Source organism: Budorcas taxicolor, chromosome 10 (assembly GCF_023091745.1).
Source record: "Budorcas taxicolor isolate Tak-1 chromosome 10, Takin1.1, whole genome shotgun sequence".
NCBI classification, from domain to species: domain Eukaryota; kingdom Metazoa; phylum Chordata; class Mammalia; order Artiodactyla; family Bovidae; genus Budorcas; species Budorcas taxicolor.
This window is the reverse complement of record NC_068919.1, coordinates 7,232,540-7,251,689: the sequence shown is the minus strand read 5'-3', so window position 1 is coordinate 7,251,689 and position 19,150 is coordinate 7,232,540. Positions and strand designations below refer to the sequence as shown.

Here is a 19,150-nt window from a genome sequence, read left to right as displayed (position 1 = left end):
CTATACAGTCAACAAAAACAAGACCCGGAGATGATTGTCGCTCAGATCATGAACTCCTTATTACCAAATTCAGACTTAAATTGAAGAAAGTAGGGAAAACTGCTAGACCATTCAGGTATGACCTAAATCAAATCCCTTATGATTGATTATACGGTAGAAGTGAGAAACAGATTTAAGGGCCTAGATCTGATAGATGAAGTGCCTGATGAACTACGGAATGAGGTTCGTGACATTGTACAGGAGACAGGGATCAAGACCATCCCCATGGAAAAGAAATGCAAAAAAGCAAAATGGCCATCTGGGGAGGCCTTACAAATAAGAGAGGCGAAAAGCAAAGGAGAAAAGGAAAGATATAAGCATCCGAATGCAGAGTTCCAAAAAATAGCAAGAAGAGATAAGAAAGCCTTCCTCGGTGATCAATGCAAAGAAATAGAGGAAAAGAACAGAATGGGAAAGACTAGAGATCTCTTCAAGAAAATTAGAGATACCAAGGGAACATTTCACGCAAAGATGGGCTCGATAAAGGACAGAAATGGTATGGACCTAACAGAAGCAGAAGATATTAAGAAGAGGTGGCAAGAATGCACAGAAGAACTGTAAAAAAAAGATCTTCACGACCCAGATAATCACGATGGTGTGATCACTCATCTAGAGCCAGACATCCTGGAATGTGAAGTCAAGTGGACCTTAGAAAGCATCACTACGAACAAAGCTAGTGGAGGTATGGAATTCCAGCTGAGCTATTTCAAATCCTGAAAGATGATGCTGTGAAAGTGCTGCACTCAATATGCCAGCAAATTTGGAAAACTCAGCAGTGGCCACAGGACTGGCAAAGGTCAGTTTTCATTCCAATTCCAAAGAAAGGCAATGCCAAAGAATGCTCAAACTACCACAAAATTGCACTCATCTCACATGCTAGTAAAGTAATGCTCAAAATTCTCCAAGCCAGGCTTCAGCAATAAGTGAACTGTGAACTTCCTGATGTTCAAGCTGGTTTTCGAAAAGGCAGAGGAACCAGAAGTCAAATTGCCAACATCTGCTGGATCATGGAAAAAGTAAGAGAGTTCCAGAAAAACATCTATTTCTGCTTTATTGACTATGCCAAAGCCTTCGACTGTGTGGATCACAAGAAACTGTGGAAAATTCTTGAAGAGATGGCAATACCAGACCACCTGGCCTGCCTCTTGAGAAATCTGTGTGCAGGTCAGGAAACAACAGTTAGAACTGGACATGGAACAAAAGACTGGTTCCAAATAGGAAAAAGGAGTACATCAAGGCTGTATATTGTCACCCTGCTTATTTAACTTCTATGCAGAGTACATCATGAGAAACACTGGACAGGAAGAAACACAAGCTAGAATCCAGATTGCCAGGAGAAATATCAATAACCTCAGATATGCAGATGACACCACCCTTATGGCAGAAAGTGAAGAGGAACTAAAAAGCTTCTTGATGAAAGTGAAAGGGAGAGTGAAAAAGTTGGCTTAAAGCCCAACATTCAAAACGAAAATCACGGCATCTGGTCCCATCACTTCAGGGGAAAGAGATGGGGAAACAGTGGAAACAGTGTCAGACTTTATTTTGGGGGGCTCCAAAATCACTGCAGATGGTGACTGCAGCCATAAAATTAAAAGACGCTTACTCCTTGGAAGAAAAGTTATGACCAACCTAGATAGCATATTCAAAAGCAGAGACATTACTTTGCCGACTAAGGTCCGTCTAGTCAAGGCTATGGTTTTTCCTGTGGTCATGTATGGATGTGAGAGTTGGACTGTGAAGAAGGCTGAGCACCGAAGAATTGATGCTTTTGAACTGTGGTGTTGGAGAAGACTCTTGAGAGTCTCTTGGACTGCAAGGAGATCCAACCAGTCCATTCTGAAGGAGATCAACCCTGGGATTTCTTTGGAAGGAATGATGCCTAAGCTGAAACTCCAGTACTTTGGCCACCTCATGCGAAGAGTTGACTCATTGGAAAAGACTCTGATGCTGGGAGGGATTGGGGGCAGAAGGAGAAGGGGACAACAGAGGATGAGATGGCTTGATGGCATCACTGACTCGATGGACATGAGTCTGAGTGAACTCCAGGAGTTGGTGATGAACAGGGAGGCCTGGGGTGCTGCGATTCATGGGCTCGCAAAGAGTCGGACACGACTGAGCGACTGAACTGAACTGAACCCTCTCCTTGAGCCAGAAGAAATAAACTTGGTATTGGCCCCAAAAATGTCTCAACCCTCTTTCATTCTTACTGTTTACTAGTAACTGTCCCCTTGCAAATACCACCTCAAAACAGCATGAAAGTGTTAGTGGCTCAGCTGTGTCCAACTCTTTGTGACCTCCATGGACTGTGGTTCACCAGACTTTTCTGACCACGGAATTCTCCAGGCAAGAATACTGGAGTGGGTTGCCATTTCCTCCTCCAGGGGATCTTCCTGACCCAGGGATCAAGCCCATGTGTCCTGCGTCTCCTGCTTTGCAGGGGCTTCTTTACCACTGGGCCACCTGGGAAGCCCCTGATTATCCCATCCTCCTGCAAAAGTCCTTGTAAGAAGAAAAGCTTAAAGATAATAGTGTATGGTTTTAAGCCCCTGTGCTTTGGGTTGGTTGGTTATAAAGTGATAGGCAAGTGGAACAAATACTCACAGGACTGATACACACTCTGACCAATGGGAATCTAGCTTGAGCTGATACTAAATGCCCAAATGACCTTGAATAAATGGCCTCTCAAGGATGGGCCTCCATGTCTTCCTCTGTGACAATAACAGAACCACCTATGTTATTAGTTTTCTATTGCTGCAAATAACAAATCACTACAAATGTGAGTGCCTGAAACAATACAGATGTATTATCTTACAGTTCTAGAGGTCAGAAGTCTGAAATGAGTCTCACTGAGTGAAAAGAAAGGCCTATAGGGAGGCTTTCAGGAGAATCCATTTCTTTGCCTTTTTCAGTCTGCGGAAGCCACACACACCCCTCAGCCCCCCTCCTTTACCTTCAAAGTCAGCAATGGGGTGCTCAGTCCTTCCGCATCCCTCTGAACTCTCTGCTGGCCTCATTCTTCTGCTTGAAAGGACCCTTGTGATTATATTAGGCTCACCCTGGATAATCTCCTTGTAGGGTCAGATGATGATCAACCGTAATTCCCCTTTGCCCTGTAACTTCACAAACTCACAGGTTCCCAGGATCCTAATGTGGACCTCTTTGGGGGGCTGTTATTCCAGGAACCACACCATTCTACGTCTTTTCCTCAAACCATCACAGTACTTGGGAAATACATGAGCTAGTAAAGGTGTGCAGTGATCTTCACTATCATCTCAATAAAGCCACAAAAATTTATTGAGCACTTATTATGTATCAGACCCTATGTTAAATAGTGCGGGCGTGGATATGATTAGACTGACAATATCTCTGACGTTACATTCCAGTAGGGGTGGACAATCAGTTGATTGATATATAGATGGATAGACTGGTAAATCAGTAAATCAACAGATTTAGAATAAGTCTATCTATTAGATTCTAGATTTTATTAGAAGAATAATGTCAGCTAGTGGTAATGAACATGCTACAGTGAGAAGTGAAATAGTGTGACTGGGTGATTATTTTTCAGTGAGTGATCAAGAAAACCGTCTTGGATAGGGTGACATCTAAACTGAGACCAGAATGGTAGGGAAATGCCCCCTAATGGAAGGATGTGATGCAGAAACAGGTTTGTAAAGAGCCCAAAGCCAGGAACCCAAAATGCTGTAGGGCCCTGTGACATTTTAACCACGAGACACAACAGGCACAGAGTGTATGACCTTCAGACTTTTTAAGCACCAAAGAAATATTTGAAATCTTAAAAAAAAAAAGAGTTGGTTCCAAAATACCAAAAGAAAACCACAAACTGAAGTGAATAAATATTTAATCAACATAGTCATACTTCATTGATTGTTAAATGCAATATTCAAAAAGTATTCAAACACTGTAAACAATTTGTAGGTTAAATTTTTTCACCTTCCTCAAATTTTCAAGTATGAGCAGAGTTCTAAGAAATCAATCATAAATTCAGTTCAGTTCAATCGCTCAGCCGTGGCCAACTCTTTGTGACCCCAGGAATCGCAGCACGCCAGGCCTCCCTGTCCATCACCAACTCCCAGAGTTCACCCAAACCCATGTCCATCAAGTCGGTGATGCCATCTAGACATCTCATCCTCTGTGGTCCCCTTCTCCTCCCACTTTCAATCTTTCCCAGCACCCAGGTCTTTTCCAATGAGTCAGCTCTTCGCATGGGGTGGCCAAAGTATAGGAGTTTCCGCTTCAGCATTAGTCCTTCCAATGAACACCCAGGACTGATCTCCTTTAGGATGGACTGGTTGGATCTCCTTGCAGTCCAAGGGACTCTCAAGAGTCTTCTCCAACACCACAGTTCAAAAGCATCAATTCTTCAGCGCTCAGCTTTCTTCACAGTCCAACTCTCACATCCATACATGACCACTGGAAAGATCATAGCCTTGACTAGATGGACCTTTGTTGGCAAAGTAATATCTCTGCTTTTGAATATGCTATCTAGCTTGGTCATAACTTTCCTTCCAAGGAGTATAGCTTGGTCATAACTTTCCTTCCAAGGAGTAGGCGTCTTTTAATTTCATGCCTGCAGTCACCATCCGCAGTGATTTTGGAGCCCAAAAAATAAAATCTGATACTGTTTCCCCATCTATTTCCCATGAAGTGGTGGGACCGGATGCCATGATCTTTGTTTTCTGAATGTTGAGCTTTAAGCCAACTTTTTCACTCTCCTCTTTCCCTTTCATCAAGAGGCTCTTTAGTTCCTCTTCACTTTCTGCCATAAGGGTGGTGTCATCTGCATATCTGAGGTTATTGATATTTCTCCCGGCAATCTGGATTCCAGCTTGTGCCTCTTCCAGCCCAGCGTTTCTCCTAATGGACACTGCATATAAGTTAAATAAGCAGGGTGACAATATACAGCCTTGATGTACTCCTTTTCCTATTTGGAACCAGTCTGTTATGCCATGTCCAGTTCTAACTGTTGCCTCCTGACCTGCATATAGGTTTCTCAGGAGGCAGGTCAGGTGGTCTGGTATTCCCATCTCTTTCAGAATTTTCCAGTTTATTGTGATCCACACAGTCAAAGGCTTTGGCATAGTCAATAAGGCAGAAATAGATGTTTTTCTGGAACTCTCTTGCTTTTTCCATGATCCAGCGGATATTGGCAATTTGATCTCTGGTTCCTCTACCTTTTCTAAAACCAGCTTGAACATCTGGAAGTTCACTGTTCATGTATTGCTGAAGCCTGGCTTGGAGAATTTTGAGCATTACTTTGCTAGTGTGTGAGATGAGTGCAATTGTGCAGTAGTTTGAGCATTCTTTGGCATTGCCTTTCTTTGGAATTGGAATGAAAACTGACCTTTGCCAGTCCTGTGGCCACTGCTGAGTTTTCCAAATTTGCTGGCATCTTGAATGCAGAACTTTCACAGCATCATCTTCCAGGATTTGAAATAGCTCAACTGGAATTCCATACCTCCACTAGCTTTGTTCGTAGTGATGCTTTCTAAGGTCCACTTGACTTCACATTCCAGGATGTCTGGCTCTAGATGAGTGATCACACCATCGTGATTATCTGGGTCGTGAAGATCTTTTTTTTACAGTTCTTCTGTGCATTCTTGCCACCTCTTCTTAATATCTTCTGCTTCTGTTAGGTCCATACCATTTCTGTCCTTTATCGAGCCCATCTTTGCGTGAAATGTTCCCTTGGTATCTCTAATTTTCTTGAAGAGATCTCTAGTCTTTCCCATTCTGTTCTTTTCCTCTATTTCTTTGCATTGATCGCTGAGGAAGGCTTTCTTATCTCTTCTTGCTATTTTTTGGATCTCTGCATTCAGATGCTTATATCTTTCCTTTTCTCCTTTGCTTTTCACTTCTCTTCTTTTCACAGCTATTTGTAAGGCCTCCCCAGATGGCCATTTTGCTTTTTTGCATTTCTTTTCCATGGGGATGGTCTTGATCCCTGTCTCCTGTACAATGTTATGAACCTCTGTCCCCAGTAGTTCATCAGGCACTCTATCTATCAGATCTAGTCCCTTAAATCTATTTCTCACTTATACTGTATAATCATAAGAAATTTTATTTAGGTCATACCTGAATCGTCTAGCAGTTTTCCCTACTTTCTTCAATTAAAGTCTGAATTTGGCAATAAGGAGTTCATGATCTGAGCCACAGTCAGCTCCCGGTCTTGTTTTTGCTGACTGTAGAGAGCTTCTCCATCTTTGGCTGCAAAGAATATAATCAATCTGATTTTGGTGTTAACCATCTGGTGATGTCCATGTATAGAGTCTTCTCTTGTGTTGTCGGAGGAGGGTGTTTGCTATGACCAATGTGTTCTCTTGGCAAAACTCTATTAGCCTTTGCCCTGCTTCATTCTGCATTCCAAGGCCAAATTTGCCTGTTACTCCAGGTTTTTCTTGACTTCTTACTTTGCATTCCAGTCCCCTATAATGAAAAGGACATCTTTTGGGGGTGTTAGTTCTAAAAGGTCTTGTAGGTCTTCATAGAACTGTTGAAGTTCAGCTTCCTCAGTGTTACTGGTTGGGGCATAGACTTCGATTACTGTGACATTGAATGGTTTGCCTTGGAAATAAAGAGAGATCATTCTGTCGTTTTTGAGATTGCATCCAAGTACTGCATTTTGGACTCTTTTGTTGACCATGATGGCTACTCCATTTCTTCTAAGGAAGTCCTGCCCACAGTAGTAGATATAATGGTCATCTGAGTTAAATTCACCCATTCCAGTCCATTTTAGTTCGCTGATTCCTAGAATGTCGACGTTCACTCTTGCCATCTCCTGTTTGACCACTTCCAATTGGCCTTGATTCATGGACCTGACATTCCAGATTCCTATGCAATATTGCTCTTTACAGCATCGGACCTTGCTTCTATCACCAGTCACATCCACAGCTGGGTATTATTTTTGCTTTGGCTCCATCCCTTCATTCTTTCTGGAGTTATTTCTGCACTGATCTCCAGTAGCATATTGGGCACCTACCGACCTGGGGAGTTCCTCTTTCAGTATCCTATCATTTTGCCTTTTCATACTGTTCATGGGGTTCTCAAGGCAAGAATACTGAAGTGGTTTGTCATTCCCTTCTCCAGTGGACCACATTCTGTCAGGCCTCTCCACCTTGACCCGCCCGTCTTGGGTGGCCCCACACAGCATGGCTTAGTTTCATTGAGTTAGACAAAGCTGTGGTCCTAGTGTGATTAGATTGACTAGTTTTCTGTGAGTATGGTTTCAGTGTGTCTGCCCTCTGATGCCCTCTTGCAACACCTACCATCTTACTTGGGTTTCTCTTACCTTGGACGTGGGGTATCTCTTCACGGCTGCTCCAGCAAAGCGCAGCTGCTGCTCCTTACCTTGGAAGAGGGGGTATCTCCTCACAGCCACCCCTCCTGACCTTCAACGTGGAGTAGCTCCTTTCAGCCCTCCTGCACCTGTGCAGCCACTGCTCCTTGGACATGGGGTAGCTCCTCCTGGCTGCTGCCCCTGACCTTGGGCGATGGGTAGCTCCTCTCGGCCACACTTCTGCATGGTCATGGCAGCTGGCACGCTTCTGCAGTGTGGTCTGTGCTCAGTACATCTTTGATCCAATTTTCTGTAGAGGGGTGGAGCTGTGTTGCCTCCCTGTTATTTACCTGGGGCCAAACTATGGTGGAGGTAATGAAGATAATGGTGACCTCCTTCATAAGATCCCATGCATGTACGGCTACACTCACTGCCCCCAGTCCTGCAGCAGGCCGCCACTGACCCATGCCTCTGCTGGAGATTCCTGGACACTCCCAGGCAAGTCTGGGTCAGTCCTGACAGCCTTACTTCCATAAAAAAGAAAAACTGAACAAAACCTAAATGGCCAGGAGCTAAAGAAGGGTTAAAGGCATTTTGGGAAGACCCTAAAAATATGCATGCACAGGAACACAAAGAAAACTTGAAGGAAAACATCAGATGTTTATAAGATAATCCTTTCAGTGTAGAGAAAATATGAAAATTGCTATTTATGTTTCTTTTTATCTCAATCTTTAAAATGTATATTTCTGGCATATGTTTTATAATATATTGATTTAATGATAAATACCCTGTGATAAGGCACATGCTGACAATTTCTTCTCTGATATGAGTTTGCTACCCAGAATGTTTGGAAAACACCACACTCAAGCCTAGTCCCATGAGTCAGTCCATCGTCTGGCAAGGGCCTATGTCGGAAAACAGAGGCAGCCCAGGACCGTATGTACATTATGGGCTTCATCCAAAGGATTAATAGTATCACTAGATACTTTGTGCAAGTAAAATCTATCACAGTCTACAATTACAGTTTGTTAGACTTAAAGACTTTTCTTCAATATGCCCTGACTCAAAAATAGCTAAAAGGTGGATTAAATCCAGGTGCACACATTCCAGTGGTAAAGTATTAGAACAGGAAAGGGCCAGCATGGCTAAGACTTTAAATCCTATGACTATAAGACTGGATCTCTATATTTGTGAAGGCCAATCAGGGCTAAGATTTTTGCTCGGTGAATCTAGTTCTCCTTGAGTTTCTCAAGGATTATTCATAACTTTTATTCAAGAAGATCACATTCCTAGGATCTTCATAAAGTTAAACCACTTCAATCTGATCATCACTACCATGAAGTCCGAGGACTCCACTCACCTGGGTCTCCAAACAGCCAGCTCCAAAGGCGTGGACCCAGGGGTTAAGAAGTGACCTCCCAGAGCAGATGACTCGCGTCTGCCTCCGCAGCCACAGCCTCTCCGCTGAACTCCAGGCCTGCCTTCCATCTCCCCGCTCCCCTCAGCCGAGTAAACCCCTCCCACAGAGTCTCAGGGAGAACCCGCCCACTCCTGATGACTGAGGCGCTCACCCTCCTCCCCTCCTCTCACCCTCCACAGCTCAGGGATGGGCACCCCACCGTCCTGGGGGTCCAAGCCAGGGAGCTGGGGGGCAGAAAGTCTCCCCTCTCCCTAGCCCCTGCTCACAAGTCCGGTGACCTCTCCCTCCTCCTCCCATCTCATCCTGTTTGCTGCCCCTGAGAGCCTGGGTGGCAGGTCCCCAGTAGCCCTTGCTCCTGTCCTTTCCTGTCACCTGAAGGGACACCCCACCTCCAGCTTTCCAGGCACCAGTCCTCCCTTCAAAGCGCGGTGTCAGCGTCCTGCCTCCGCCCACGATGGCTCCCAGCGCTGTGCCGCCTGAAACCCTCCGGGGGCTCTGCTCCTGGGAAGCGCAGCCTTTCATTTCGGTGCTGTCGTTCCCAGTCCTCCCCGTGCTTCTTCATGCCTCAGTTCCCTCACTCGGGCTCGGTCTGAAAGTCTACCCTGTGCCCTCCAGTCTCCTGGTACCAGGGTTCACTAGAATGCCCAGACCCACATCATATATCACCTCGTCTGTGAGGTCTGTGCTATTTCTGAAACAGATCTTCCCACAGCACACTGCGTGTACATCTATTAGTGCATTTAACCCAATATAATATGTATTGTATGCCCTTCTTGCCCTGTAGGCTTCCAGAATAAGGAAACACTCTACCTAGCAGGGTTCAGTCATGGTTCCGTCACTAAGTCATGTCTGACTCTTTGGGACCCCAAGCACGGTAGCTCGCCAGGCGCCTCTGTCCTCCACCATCTCCCAGAGCTTACTCAAATTCAGGTCCATTGAGTGAGTGATGTTCTCTGCCTCATACTCTAACCATCATCCAGAGCACACATTAAATATTTTTTGGTGAATAAGTGAATGGATTAACAATGAACTGCTGTGAGTTACTTTAAAGAAAAAGGGAGGAATCTTTCAGCATCACCTTTTACACCCTGTGGGCTTCCCTTGTGGCTCAGCTGGTAAAGAACCCGCCTTCAATGTAGGGGACCTGGGTTCAATCCCTGGGTTGGGAAGATCCCCTGGAGAAGGCAAAGGCTACCCACTCCAGTATTCTGGCCTGGAGAATTCCATGGACTGTGTAGTCCATGGAGTTGCAAAGAGTTGGACACGACTGAGTGACTGGCACTTCACTTTGCACCCTGTGGCACAAACACTGTTGTTTGCCCCTACTCCTTTCTCGAAAGCTGTTCTTCCCACTCTTCCACTTCTGCACTGCATGCTCACCTGTATGAGCCCCTGCACATACCTCCTTGATCTCTGTATTTCTGGTGACAGGGTGAGCAGCACTGGATCGCAGGGCTGTGACCACGCTTTGCTTCGAGGTGCAGGGCAGCGCTCCCCTCCTGCAACAGAGACCCACCTCAGGAGAGCTTCCCAGGAACATGCCCCGCCCACGGGCAGGGCTGCAGAGTGGCTTCCAGGGGCAGGGGCCACACTGGATAAAGCTGTGGCTCCAGTACTGGCCATGTTTTCCATAGTTTTAAGTGAAATTCATACTTTTAAAGTTTTAAATTGAAAATACATAGCTGTTTGAATGAGAAGGGAACAAACCATCCATGTTTTTTTTTTACCTTCGCTGCTAATCTGCTGGTAAAAGGTGGAATAATGCAAGTAATTGTATATAACTCTTGGGAAGGCAAACTGTTGCCAGATTTCTGGGAGGTAGTTTTAGCAATATTAGACCGAAAGATTTTACAATGTGCAGCACTCTTTGACCCACACTTTCACATCTAGGAATTTCTCCTTTAAAAAAAGCATCAAAGACATGCACAAGGACATGGATGTCCATTCGGTGTTTCCTTCCCTGGTCAGATGGGGCTGAGTCCCCAGAAGATCTCAGCGGAAGAAAAGAGCAACTGGAGCTGACAGTAGAAAATTCCATGTAGCCCTTTGATTGCAGACATTTCTGGAGCAAAACTGGTGATTTTTCAGTGGACAGTCCACTGAAAAAGTGGGTTGGTTTCATTGGGATATCCCATGATCTTTCCGACTGTAGTAACAAGTGAAGAACTCAACTGCTCACCAAAATGTCATTGCCAAATCTATGCTTCCCTTTCTCTAGTCCTTGGTGACAAAATAAAATTCCATCTCACCTTGTCCTTTTCTGTAGTACGCAGATTAAGGAAGATAAGTTTTTCTGTCATTTCAGCGTGGACCCTCTCTGCCACCAAAAGAAATGGTTTTCTTCCCTTCTGAAAATCAGTCACAAACGCCAGTATTATTACACAGTTATTGAACACACAAGACAACTGGCCAAGTGGGGAGCATTTTGAGGAGGGCAAGGAGGCCAAGGTGGTGATTCTGGTCATGGCATTCTGGGTTTCTTCTTAGGGGGAGGTCATAGCAACCTCTCTCACTTCAAACCAGATCCAGTTCTGAGTTTTCGCCCCAAACTTCATCAGCACAGAATCATCTTCATGGGGGCAGAGAGTTACGTTTAGACATGGTCTTTCCAAAGCGTCTAGGGAGGCTCCACCTCACAGCCAGACTATCTTCCCTTTCCAACGGAACATTTTAACCAACTTTCTGCATTTATGGAACAGGTCTTTCACTCAGCTATTTATTGAGAAGCTGATTTTGTGCCAGACCTCATCTGAGTCACTTGCATATCACTCAGTAAGCTTTGCCTTACTGATAAAAATGCTTAAAGCAGAAATTCTCCAGGGTTTAATATTTGCATGACTCACTGAGACATGAAAGAAAGAAAGTGAAGTCACTCAGTCATGTCTGACTCTTTGCGACCCCATGGACTATAGCCTACCAGACTCCTCCATCCATGGAATTTTCCAGGCAAGAATAGCGGAGTGGGTTGCCACTTCCTTCTCCAGGAGATCTTCCCGACCCAGGGACTGAACCCAGGTCTTCTGCATTGTAGGCAGACACTTTATCACCTGAGCCACCAGGGAAGTCTTGACATGATAAGTCTTATCTTGAGACATGACATTGTATCAACTGCTTCTTTTCAGGCCCTCCCTGCTTGTTAATGGGGCTTCCCTGGTGGCTCAGATGCTTGCTCGGATACGTATCTTCGACACTCACTAAGGACCAACAGGAAAACTCTTGAGAACAGGTCTGTATGATGTGGCATGGAGAAATTAGGAATTATCCAGAGAATACAGCTTAAGCTGTATGAGAGATGTTTAGGTGCGATTTGTTAGGGAGGAAAGTTCAAGGGTAGAGTCTTCTGATTATGGTAATTTCTCCAACTTTTCACATTGCAAAGGAAGACTGCATTTTTCGATAGCCAGAACGTCACTTGGCATCGAAACAACAGTGAAACACCTATAGGAAAACTCAATTTTCTAACCTGAGATATTTAAAAGCAGGAAAAGAAGTTGGGGTGGCCAACTTGGTGGGCAGCAGAAGTATTTTCATCAACTAAAGAAAACAGTCACAAACTGGCCTGCTATGTTGTCAACCAAAAGCTTAGCAAGATGTTTGAAATGTTAAAAGCAAGACACAAGACTCTTTATAAGTTCCCTGAATCTGAGATTTGTTATCTGATCTCCTGCTAATGTAAGATAATAAAAAGTAATGGTCACTGTTTGCTTGAGATAATAGCTCATGATTTTCCAACAACTTAAAGAAAAAGGAAGGAAAAGTGCTAAAATAATAAATGGCTTCCAAAAAAGTATGTATGGATCAGTCCTATGGGACTCTATACATGCCAGAGTAACACACAGGCACCAAAAATTCACTTTATTTATATTTCTGAGCCAGATATGTTGCCAATTAGACCTATATCTCTAGCCCTTCAAAGTCTGAAATCCTGTCCTCATTGAATCACCAAGAAAGGACAAAGCGAAAAGACAAGAGACTGCTTGGGGCCCTCTTTTGCTGGTTGTCAGATTAGATCCCTAATTGGAGATAAAGCTCTAGTCTTGAGCCACAAACTGCTGTTTAGTCACTAAGTCATAGTCAACTCTGTTTGAGCCCATGGACTGTAGCCCACCAGGCTCTTCTATCCATGGGATTTCCCAGGCAATTACTGGAATAGGTTGCCATTTTCTTCTCCAGGGGATCTTCCCCACCCAGGGATCATCTCCTTCATCTCCTACTTGGCAGGTGGATTCTTTACCACTGAGCCACCTGGGAAGCCCCATGGGCCATCAGCAGCTTTTGGGAAATGACAGAATGATTGTGTCGGCTTATACAAATACCTGCAAACAGTGCCAACAAAGGTCCATATAAACCAATCACAAAAAGAAAGATGAGAAACGCTGATTATATGCTAGATGAAAACATTTAGTCACACATTCTTACAAATGAGTCACTCATTTATTCAACAACTATTAACAATTATTAAGCATATATATATATCAGATATTGTGCTAAGCAAAAGTGGCCAAGATAAAAAAAACAAACACCCTATCCTCAGGAAGCTCAGACTCCTTTAAGGAAGAGGAGCATATATGCAAGTGGTTGTAATGAAATGCAATAACCAACTTGGTGATATGTGGGGGTACGTAACTCAGTTTGAGTTTGTGCCTGTGGCTGGGGAGGCAGGTGATAAGAAATGAGGGCTAACGCCCTGGAACAGAAGAAAAGAAGTCACTGCGCTCAAGGATGCCCAGAGTATGCCCTCTCCTCTGGCATTCACAACTCATCTGTAGTTCCTCCAAGTCCAGATGCAGCTTACCGATCAGGAGTCATTTTTATCATAAGCGATGCTGCTTAGTAAGAGTTCATATTGTACTTTTGTCTTGTTCCTTGTGATACAGAGCCAGAAAGTTAACTAAGGTTTAAATTCTCATGCAGAAAGGAAAGGCGATTTGTTAGCCCTTTATGCACAAAGGGCATGAAGGACACATGATGGTGTTCTGTCTGCGAGTGGACATTTGCTGTTGTGTCTTTGCTTTTCCTTGGGAGAACCGCTCCCCTGCCCCTCTCCCTGCCAACACACACACACAACCATTCATTTAGTCCATTTACTGCTGTCAATGGCCAGGCTTTACCTGCCACGATCATATAACCCGTGGTCACAGGAATTGGTGCAGGATTGGACACATGTTTCAGGCAGGGCCAAACAGAATTACTGTGATTTATATATGAGTATTTGATGAGGGAGAAATTTTCTTTCTTATGAATCAAAATCCATAACACTATTCATAAGAATTTAAACTTGAGGCTGCTAGCAGCCATCCTTCTCACTATGTGGAGAGTATGCTTATCAGTAATGCCAACAGAGGGACTTCCCTTGTGGTCCAGTGGCTAAGACTCCATGCTCCCCGTGCAGGGAGCCTGGGTTCCATCCCTGGTCAGGGAACTAGACCCCACATACCGCAACTAAGAGTTCACATGCTGCAAGTAAAGATCTCACATACTGCAAATAAGACCCGGCACAGCCAAATAAACAAATTTTTTTAAATGCCAACAGAGACAGCCAAGAGTTGGGCGGGATGCCTGCAGCCAGTGAGATACACACTCAAACTCTTTAGTTAGGAGTTCATAAACTACCTTTAAGGTTTATTCCAGATTAAACTGGATTTTTGTCACTCATTAGCAGAAAGAATTCTCACTAAAACATATTTAGCAATCTGGGGAAAAACACTGCTGGAAATGTTAAGAGTCTGTTCAACCTTAAAATGGCCTTACTCTTTTATCCTTGGTTGCTAAAAAGTCTTGCATTTCTGCATGGTTAAACAAAGTGACAGAAGACCCACCCACAGAGAAAGTTTAGTCTGATAAGAAGTGGGAGGTTATCAAAGATAATACATTTTTCCTCCCTAACAAAACAGCCATTGCTTTGAACTTCGGATGCTCTTTAAAAAATGTTATCCTCAAAAACAAAAAAAAAAAGTGAAAGCCAAATTACACAAAATAAGGACATTTAAAGTAGTCTGTATCTTATAAACATATCAAAAGGTAGCATAAAGAAAAACCAGCTGACAGTAAAATGAGATACAAATCTTTTCTCCCATCGCTAGTACATATTATAAGCAAAAGAAGTTTAAAAACGTGAGTTTTAATATAGTTTATTGTGTCTACTTTCATTTTTTAACCACCCAACCCTTTTAAATTATGTTCAAGTGAGCCTCTATCCAGTGCAGCAGTCTCGAAGAACGGAGACTGTCCTCACTGTAAGGCAGGGAGATTTTCCCCCCTGGAGGGCTGTGGAGCCTGGTGTCAGCACACCAGGCTTCAGACCCCAGACAACCACAAGTCAGTATCCTAAATCCCTTTCTTAATTAGCAAAAATAAGAAAGGTTCAGAATTTCTGTTCCTCTTTTTTTCCCTGTATTAGCTAAATGTGTACTTAACCTAATACGTCTTAATTCAACACATTTAAATTGTTTGCACATGAATAAGTCTGAGGAGTTGCAGATATTCACTAAAATTATTTTTCATTTTTAAGTTTCAGTTCAGTTCAGTTCAGTTGCTCAGTCATGTCCGATTCTTTGCAACCCCATGAATTGCAGCACACCAGGCCTCACTGTCCATTACCACCTCCCGGGGTTCACCCAAACTCATGTCCATCGAGTCAGTGATGCCATCCAGCCATCTCATCCTCTGTCGTCCCCTTCTCCTCCTGCCCCCAATCCCTCCCAGCATCAGAGTCTTTTCCAATGAGTCAACTCTTCGAATTAGGTGGCCAAAGTATTGGAGTTTCAGCTTTAGCATCATTCCTTCCAAAGAACATCCAGGACTGATTTCCTTTAGAATGGACTGGTTGGATCTCCTTGTAGTCCAAGAGACTCTCAAGAGTCTTCTCCAACCACAGTTCAAACACATCAATTCTTTGGCGCTCAGCCTTCTTCACAGTCCAATTCTCACATCCATACATGGCCACAGGAAAAACCATAGCCTTGACTAGACGGACCTTAGTCGGCAAAGTAATGTCTCTGCTTTTGAATATGCTATCTAGGTTGGTCATAACTTTTCTTCCAAGGAGTAAGCGTCTTAATTTCATGGCTGTAGTCATCATCTGCAGTGATTTTGGAGTCCCCCCCCCCCAAAAAATCTGACACTGTTTCTACTGTTTCCCCATCTATTTGCCATGAAGTGATGGGACCAGATGCCATGATCTTCGTTTTCTGAATGTTGAGCTGTAAGCCAACATTTTCACTCTCCTCTTTCACTTTCATCAAGAGGCTTTATAGCTCCTCTTGACTTTCTGCCATAAGGGTGGTATCATCTGCCTATCTGAGGTTATTGATATTTCTCCCGGCAATCTGGATTCCAGCTTGTGCTTCTTCCAGCCCAGCATTTCTCATGATGTACTCTGCATACAGGTTAAATGAGCAGGGTGACAATATACAGCCTTGAAGTACTCCTTTTCCTATTTGGAACCAGTCTGTTGTTCCATGTGCAGTTCTAACTGTTGTTTCCTGACCTGCATATAGGTTTCTGAAGAGGCTGGTCAGGTGATCTGGTATTGAAATAAGGAAAACAAACATACAATTTCACATTAATCACTTGTGATTAGAAAAGCTGGGTTTAGAAAAGGCAGAGGAACCAGAGATCAAATTGCCAACATCCATTGTATCATGGAAAAAGCAAGAGAGTTCCAGAAAAACATCTACTTCTGCCTTATTGACTACGCCAAAGCCTTTGACTGTGTGGATCACAACAAACTGTGGAAAAATTCGTCAAGAGATGCAAAACCAGACCACCTTACCTGCCTCCTGAGAAATCTGTATGCAGGTCAAGAAGCACCAGTTAGACATGGAGCAACAGACTGGTTCCAAAACGGGAAAGGAGTAGGTCAAGGCTGTATGTTATCACCCTGCTTATTTAACTTATATGCAGAGTACATCATGAGAAATGCTGGGCTGGAAGAAGCACAAGCTGGAATCCAGATTGCCGGGAGAAATATCAATAACCTCAGATATGCAGATTACACCATACTTATGGCAGAAAGTGAAGAATTAAAGAGCCTCTTGATGAAAGTGAAAGGAGAGTCTAAAAGTTGGCTTAAAACAACATTCAGAAAACTAAGATCGTGGCATCTGGTCCCATCACTTCAGAGCAAATATATGGGGAAGCAGTCCAAGAATTTTGGTGGGGGGGGGGGGGGGGGCCTCCAAAATCACTCCAGATGGTGACTGCAGCCATGAAGTTAAAAGACGCTCGTTCCTTGGAAGAAAAGATATAACCAACCTAGACAACATATTACAAAGCAGAGATACTAACCTTGCAACAAAAGTCCATCTAGTCAAACATATGCTTTTCCCAAAATCATGTATAGATGTGAGAATTGCACTGTATAAGAAAGCTAAGCACTGAAAACTGATGCTTTTCAACTAATGTGTTGGGAAAGGATCTTGAGAGTCTCTTAATAAGAAAATCTAACCAGTCCATCTTAAAGAAAAACAGTCCTAAGTTTTCATCGGAAGAGTGAAACTGAAATTCTAATAATTTGGCTACTTGATGGGAAGAACTGACGCATTGACAAAACTGACTAAAGATAACACACATACATCTCTACTTTAATCATTGGGGATTATACCTTAATTCCCCCCAGAACAATGGAAAAAATAAACACCTTTACAAACGAATAACTCAGTCGCCATTGAAACTTTGCAACCCCCTTAACTGTAACCTGCCAGGGTTTTCCCATGGGACTTTCCAGACAACAATATTACAGTGAGTTGTTATTTTCTTCTCTAGGGAATTTTTTCCACCCAAAGTTCAAACCCAGATCCCAACCGCTATTGTACTCAAACATTGCAAATCTTTCATTAACCAGTATCAGTAGCCTTGCCGAAACAAGGCCTCAAAAAATTGGTTTAAGACTCAGAGTTGTTTCTCTCCACGGAAATCTTTAGTAAAAGGCGAAAGATTTATACGGTCTGAAGAGAAACCAGAGTATACCCTCCAGCCGCCTAAGTCACAGCTCGGGTAACAGGAACTCCTACATCAGTGAGAGTGACTAGCTAACGCCGAGAGCCAGTGCCTGAGCAAAAATTTCTAGATTACTCTCTAAACAAGGGTCTAATTTCAGAACACATAGGTAAAAGAAAATTTGAAGTTTTATAATTTTAAACTTGTACGGTGTGCCGGGCGCGGTGGGTATGCAAATAAGGCAAGTGGGCGGCCTTTCCGCTCCGGAAAGGAAAGTGCTGGGTCGGCACTAGGGGGCGAAGCGGCGGGCGGCCGGGCGGGCATCGACACGCCGCACCGAGCGGGGGCCCGGGTTTCAGAGGTTTTGTGTACGTGTATGTCCGAGTTTGATTTCTGTCACAGACTTTGCTTTTAAGTTGAAAAAGAAAAAAGAAAATAGCAAGTGATTGGCACCAAATTCATGCGCGTGGTTCCTCCCTTCGGTGGATTGAGGGTTTTCGAAGTTTGACAATTTCCTTTTTCTTGAACTGCGTGCTGGGCGCAAAGGTGTTTTGTCTGTACCGTGCACGTCCAAGATGTACACTCTGGAAGATTCTGCCGTTTGGGAAAAATTCATAGCCGTGTCCTGTTTAAAACTGGAGCTTTGGATGTTCCCGGGGGGCCCAGTGGTTTGGGCTCCAGCTTTCACTCCCTGCTGGTTCCTTTCCTGGAAGGGCAACTAAGATCCCTCAAACTGCGCAGGCCAAAAAAAAAAAAAAAAAAAAAAAGGCCCGGGAGCCTGGTGGGCTGCCGTCTATGGGGTCGCACAGAGTCAGACTCGACTGAAGCGACTTAGCAGCAGCAGGGTTATTTTGACAAGTTACCAAGTTGAGTAAAAGTGTCACAAACAGCCATTAATTGGGCACCCAAAGCCCAACCTGACCATCCCTTCCCACGGACCGCAGAGAGGGTGTCCTGGAGGGCCTCCCAGGAGAGAAGGCCGGTGGAGACCAGCAGGAAGAGCCCCGGTGCCTCCTGGGCGTACCTTCCTCATGAAATTTCCCTTCACCCTGCTGCGAGGAATTCACAGCTGAATTCAGCAAAAGGGGAAAGCGGTGGGTCCCTACATAACTGGATATTTGAGAGAGAAAAAGAACATTCAGCAAAAAGTGCTGAAAGAGCAGTGCGTTGCTTCTTAAGTCATGGAACTGCTGTGAAAGGGAGCCGCTGGGTCAGTTCTCCCCAGACGAGAGGCAACAGGTTTGATGAAATCTAAGGCTGTGAGTGTGGACCACAGGTCCACAGAGGAAACTGTCTTCTCAGACCTTCATGCTCATTATCTCCAGCCTTCTGAACAAGGATGAGTTTTTTTGCGTTTGGACCTCTAGAGATTTCCTTTAAAGATTCCTTTAAACCAATGGAAGTTCCTCTGTTTACGCAGCTGAAACCAACCTAATGCTGTGCCACCAGACTTTGTA

The 19,150-nt window shown here is 44.1% G+C and overlaps 1 protein-coding gene and 1 non-coding gene across 2 annotated transcripts in view; both read right to left on the bottom strand.

Moving 5' to 3' along the window:
* ANKDD1B (ankyrin repeat and death domain containing 1B) overlaps window positions 1-19,150 on the bottom strand; it is an 83,437-nt gene that overhangs the window by 36,882 nt on the left and 27,405 nt on the right. Inside the window, 3 exon segments of the mRNA XM_052646832.1 lie at window positions 8,694-8,833; window positions 10,156-10,252; window positions 11,003-11,101. Of these exon segments, the coding sequence (XP_052502792.1) occupies window positions 8,694-8,833; window positions 10,156-10,252; window positions 11,003-11,101 (336 nt within the window).
* On the bottom strand, window positions 17,606-17,721 carry LOC128054919 (U5 spliceosomal RNA). The gene has a single exon (XR_008200061.1). It is a non-coding gene; the product is annotated as a U5 spliceosomal RNA (small nuclear RNA).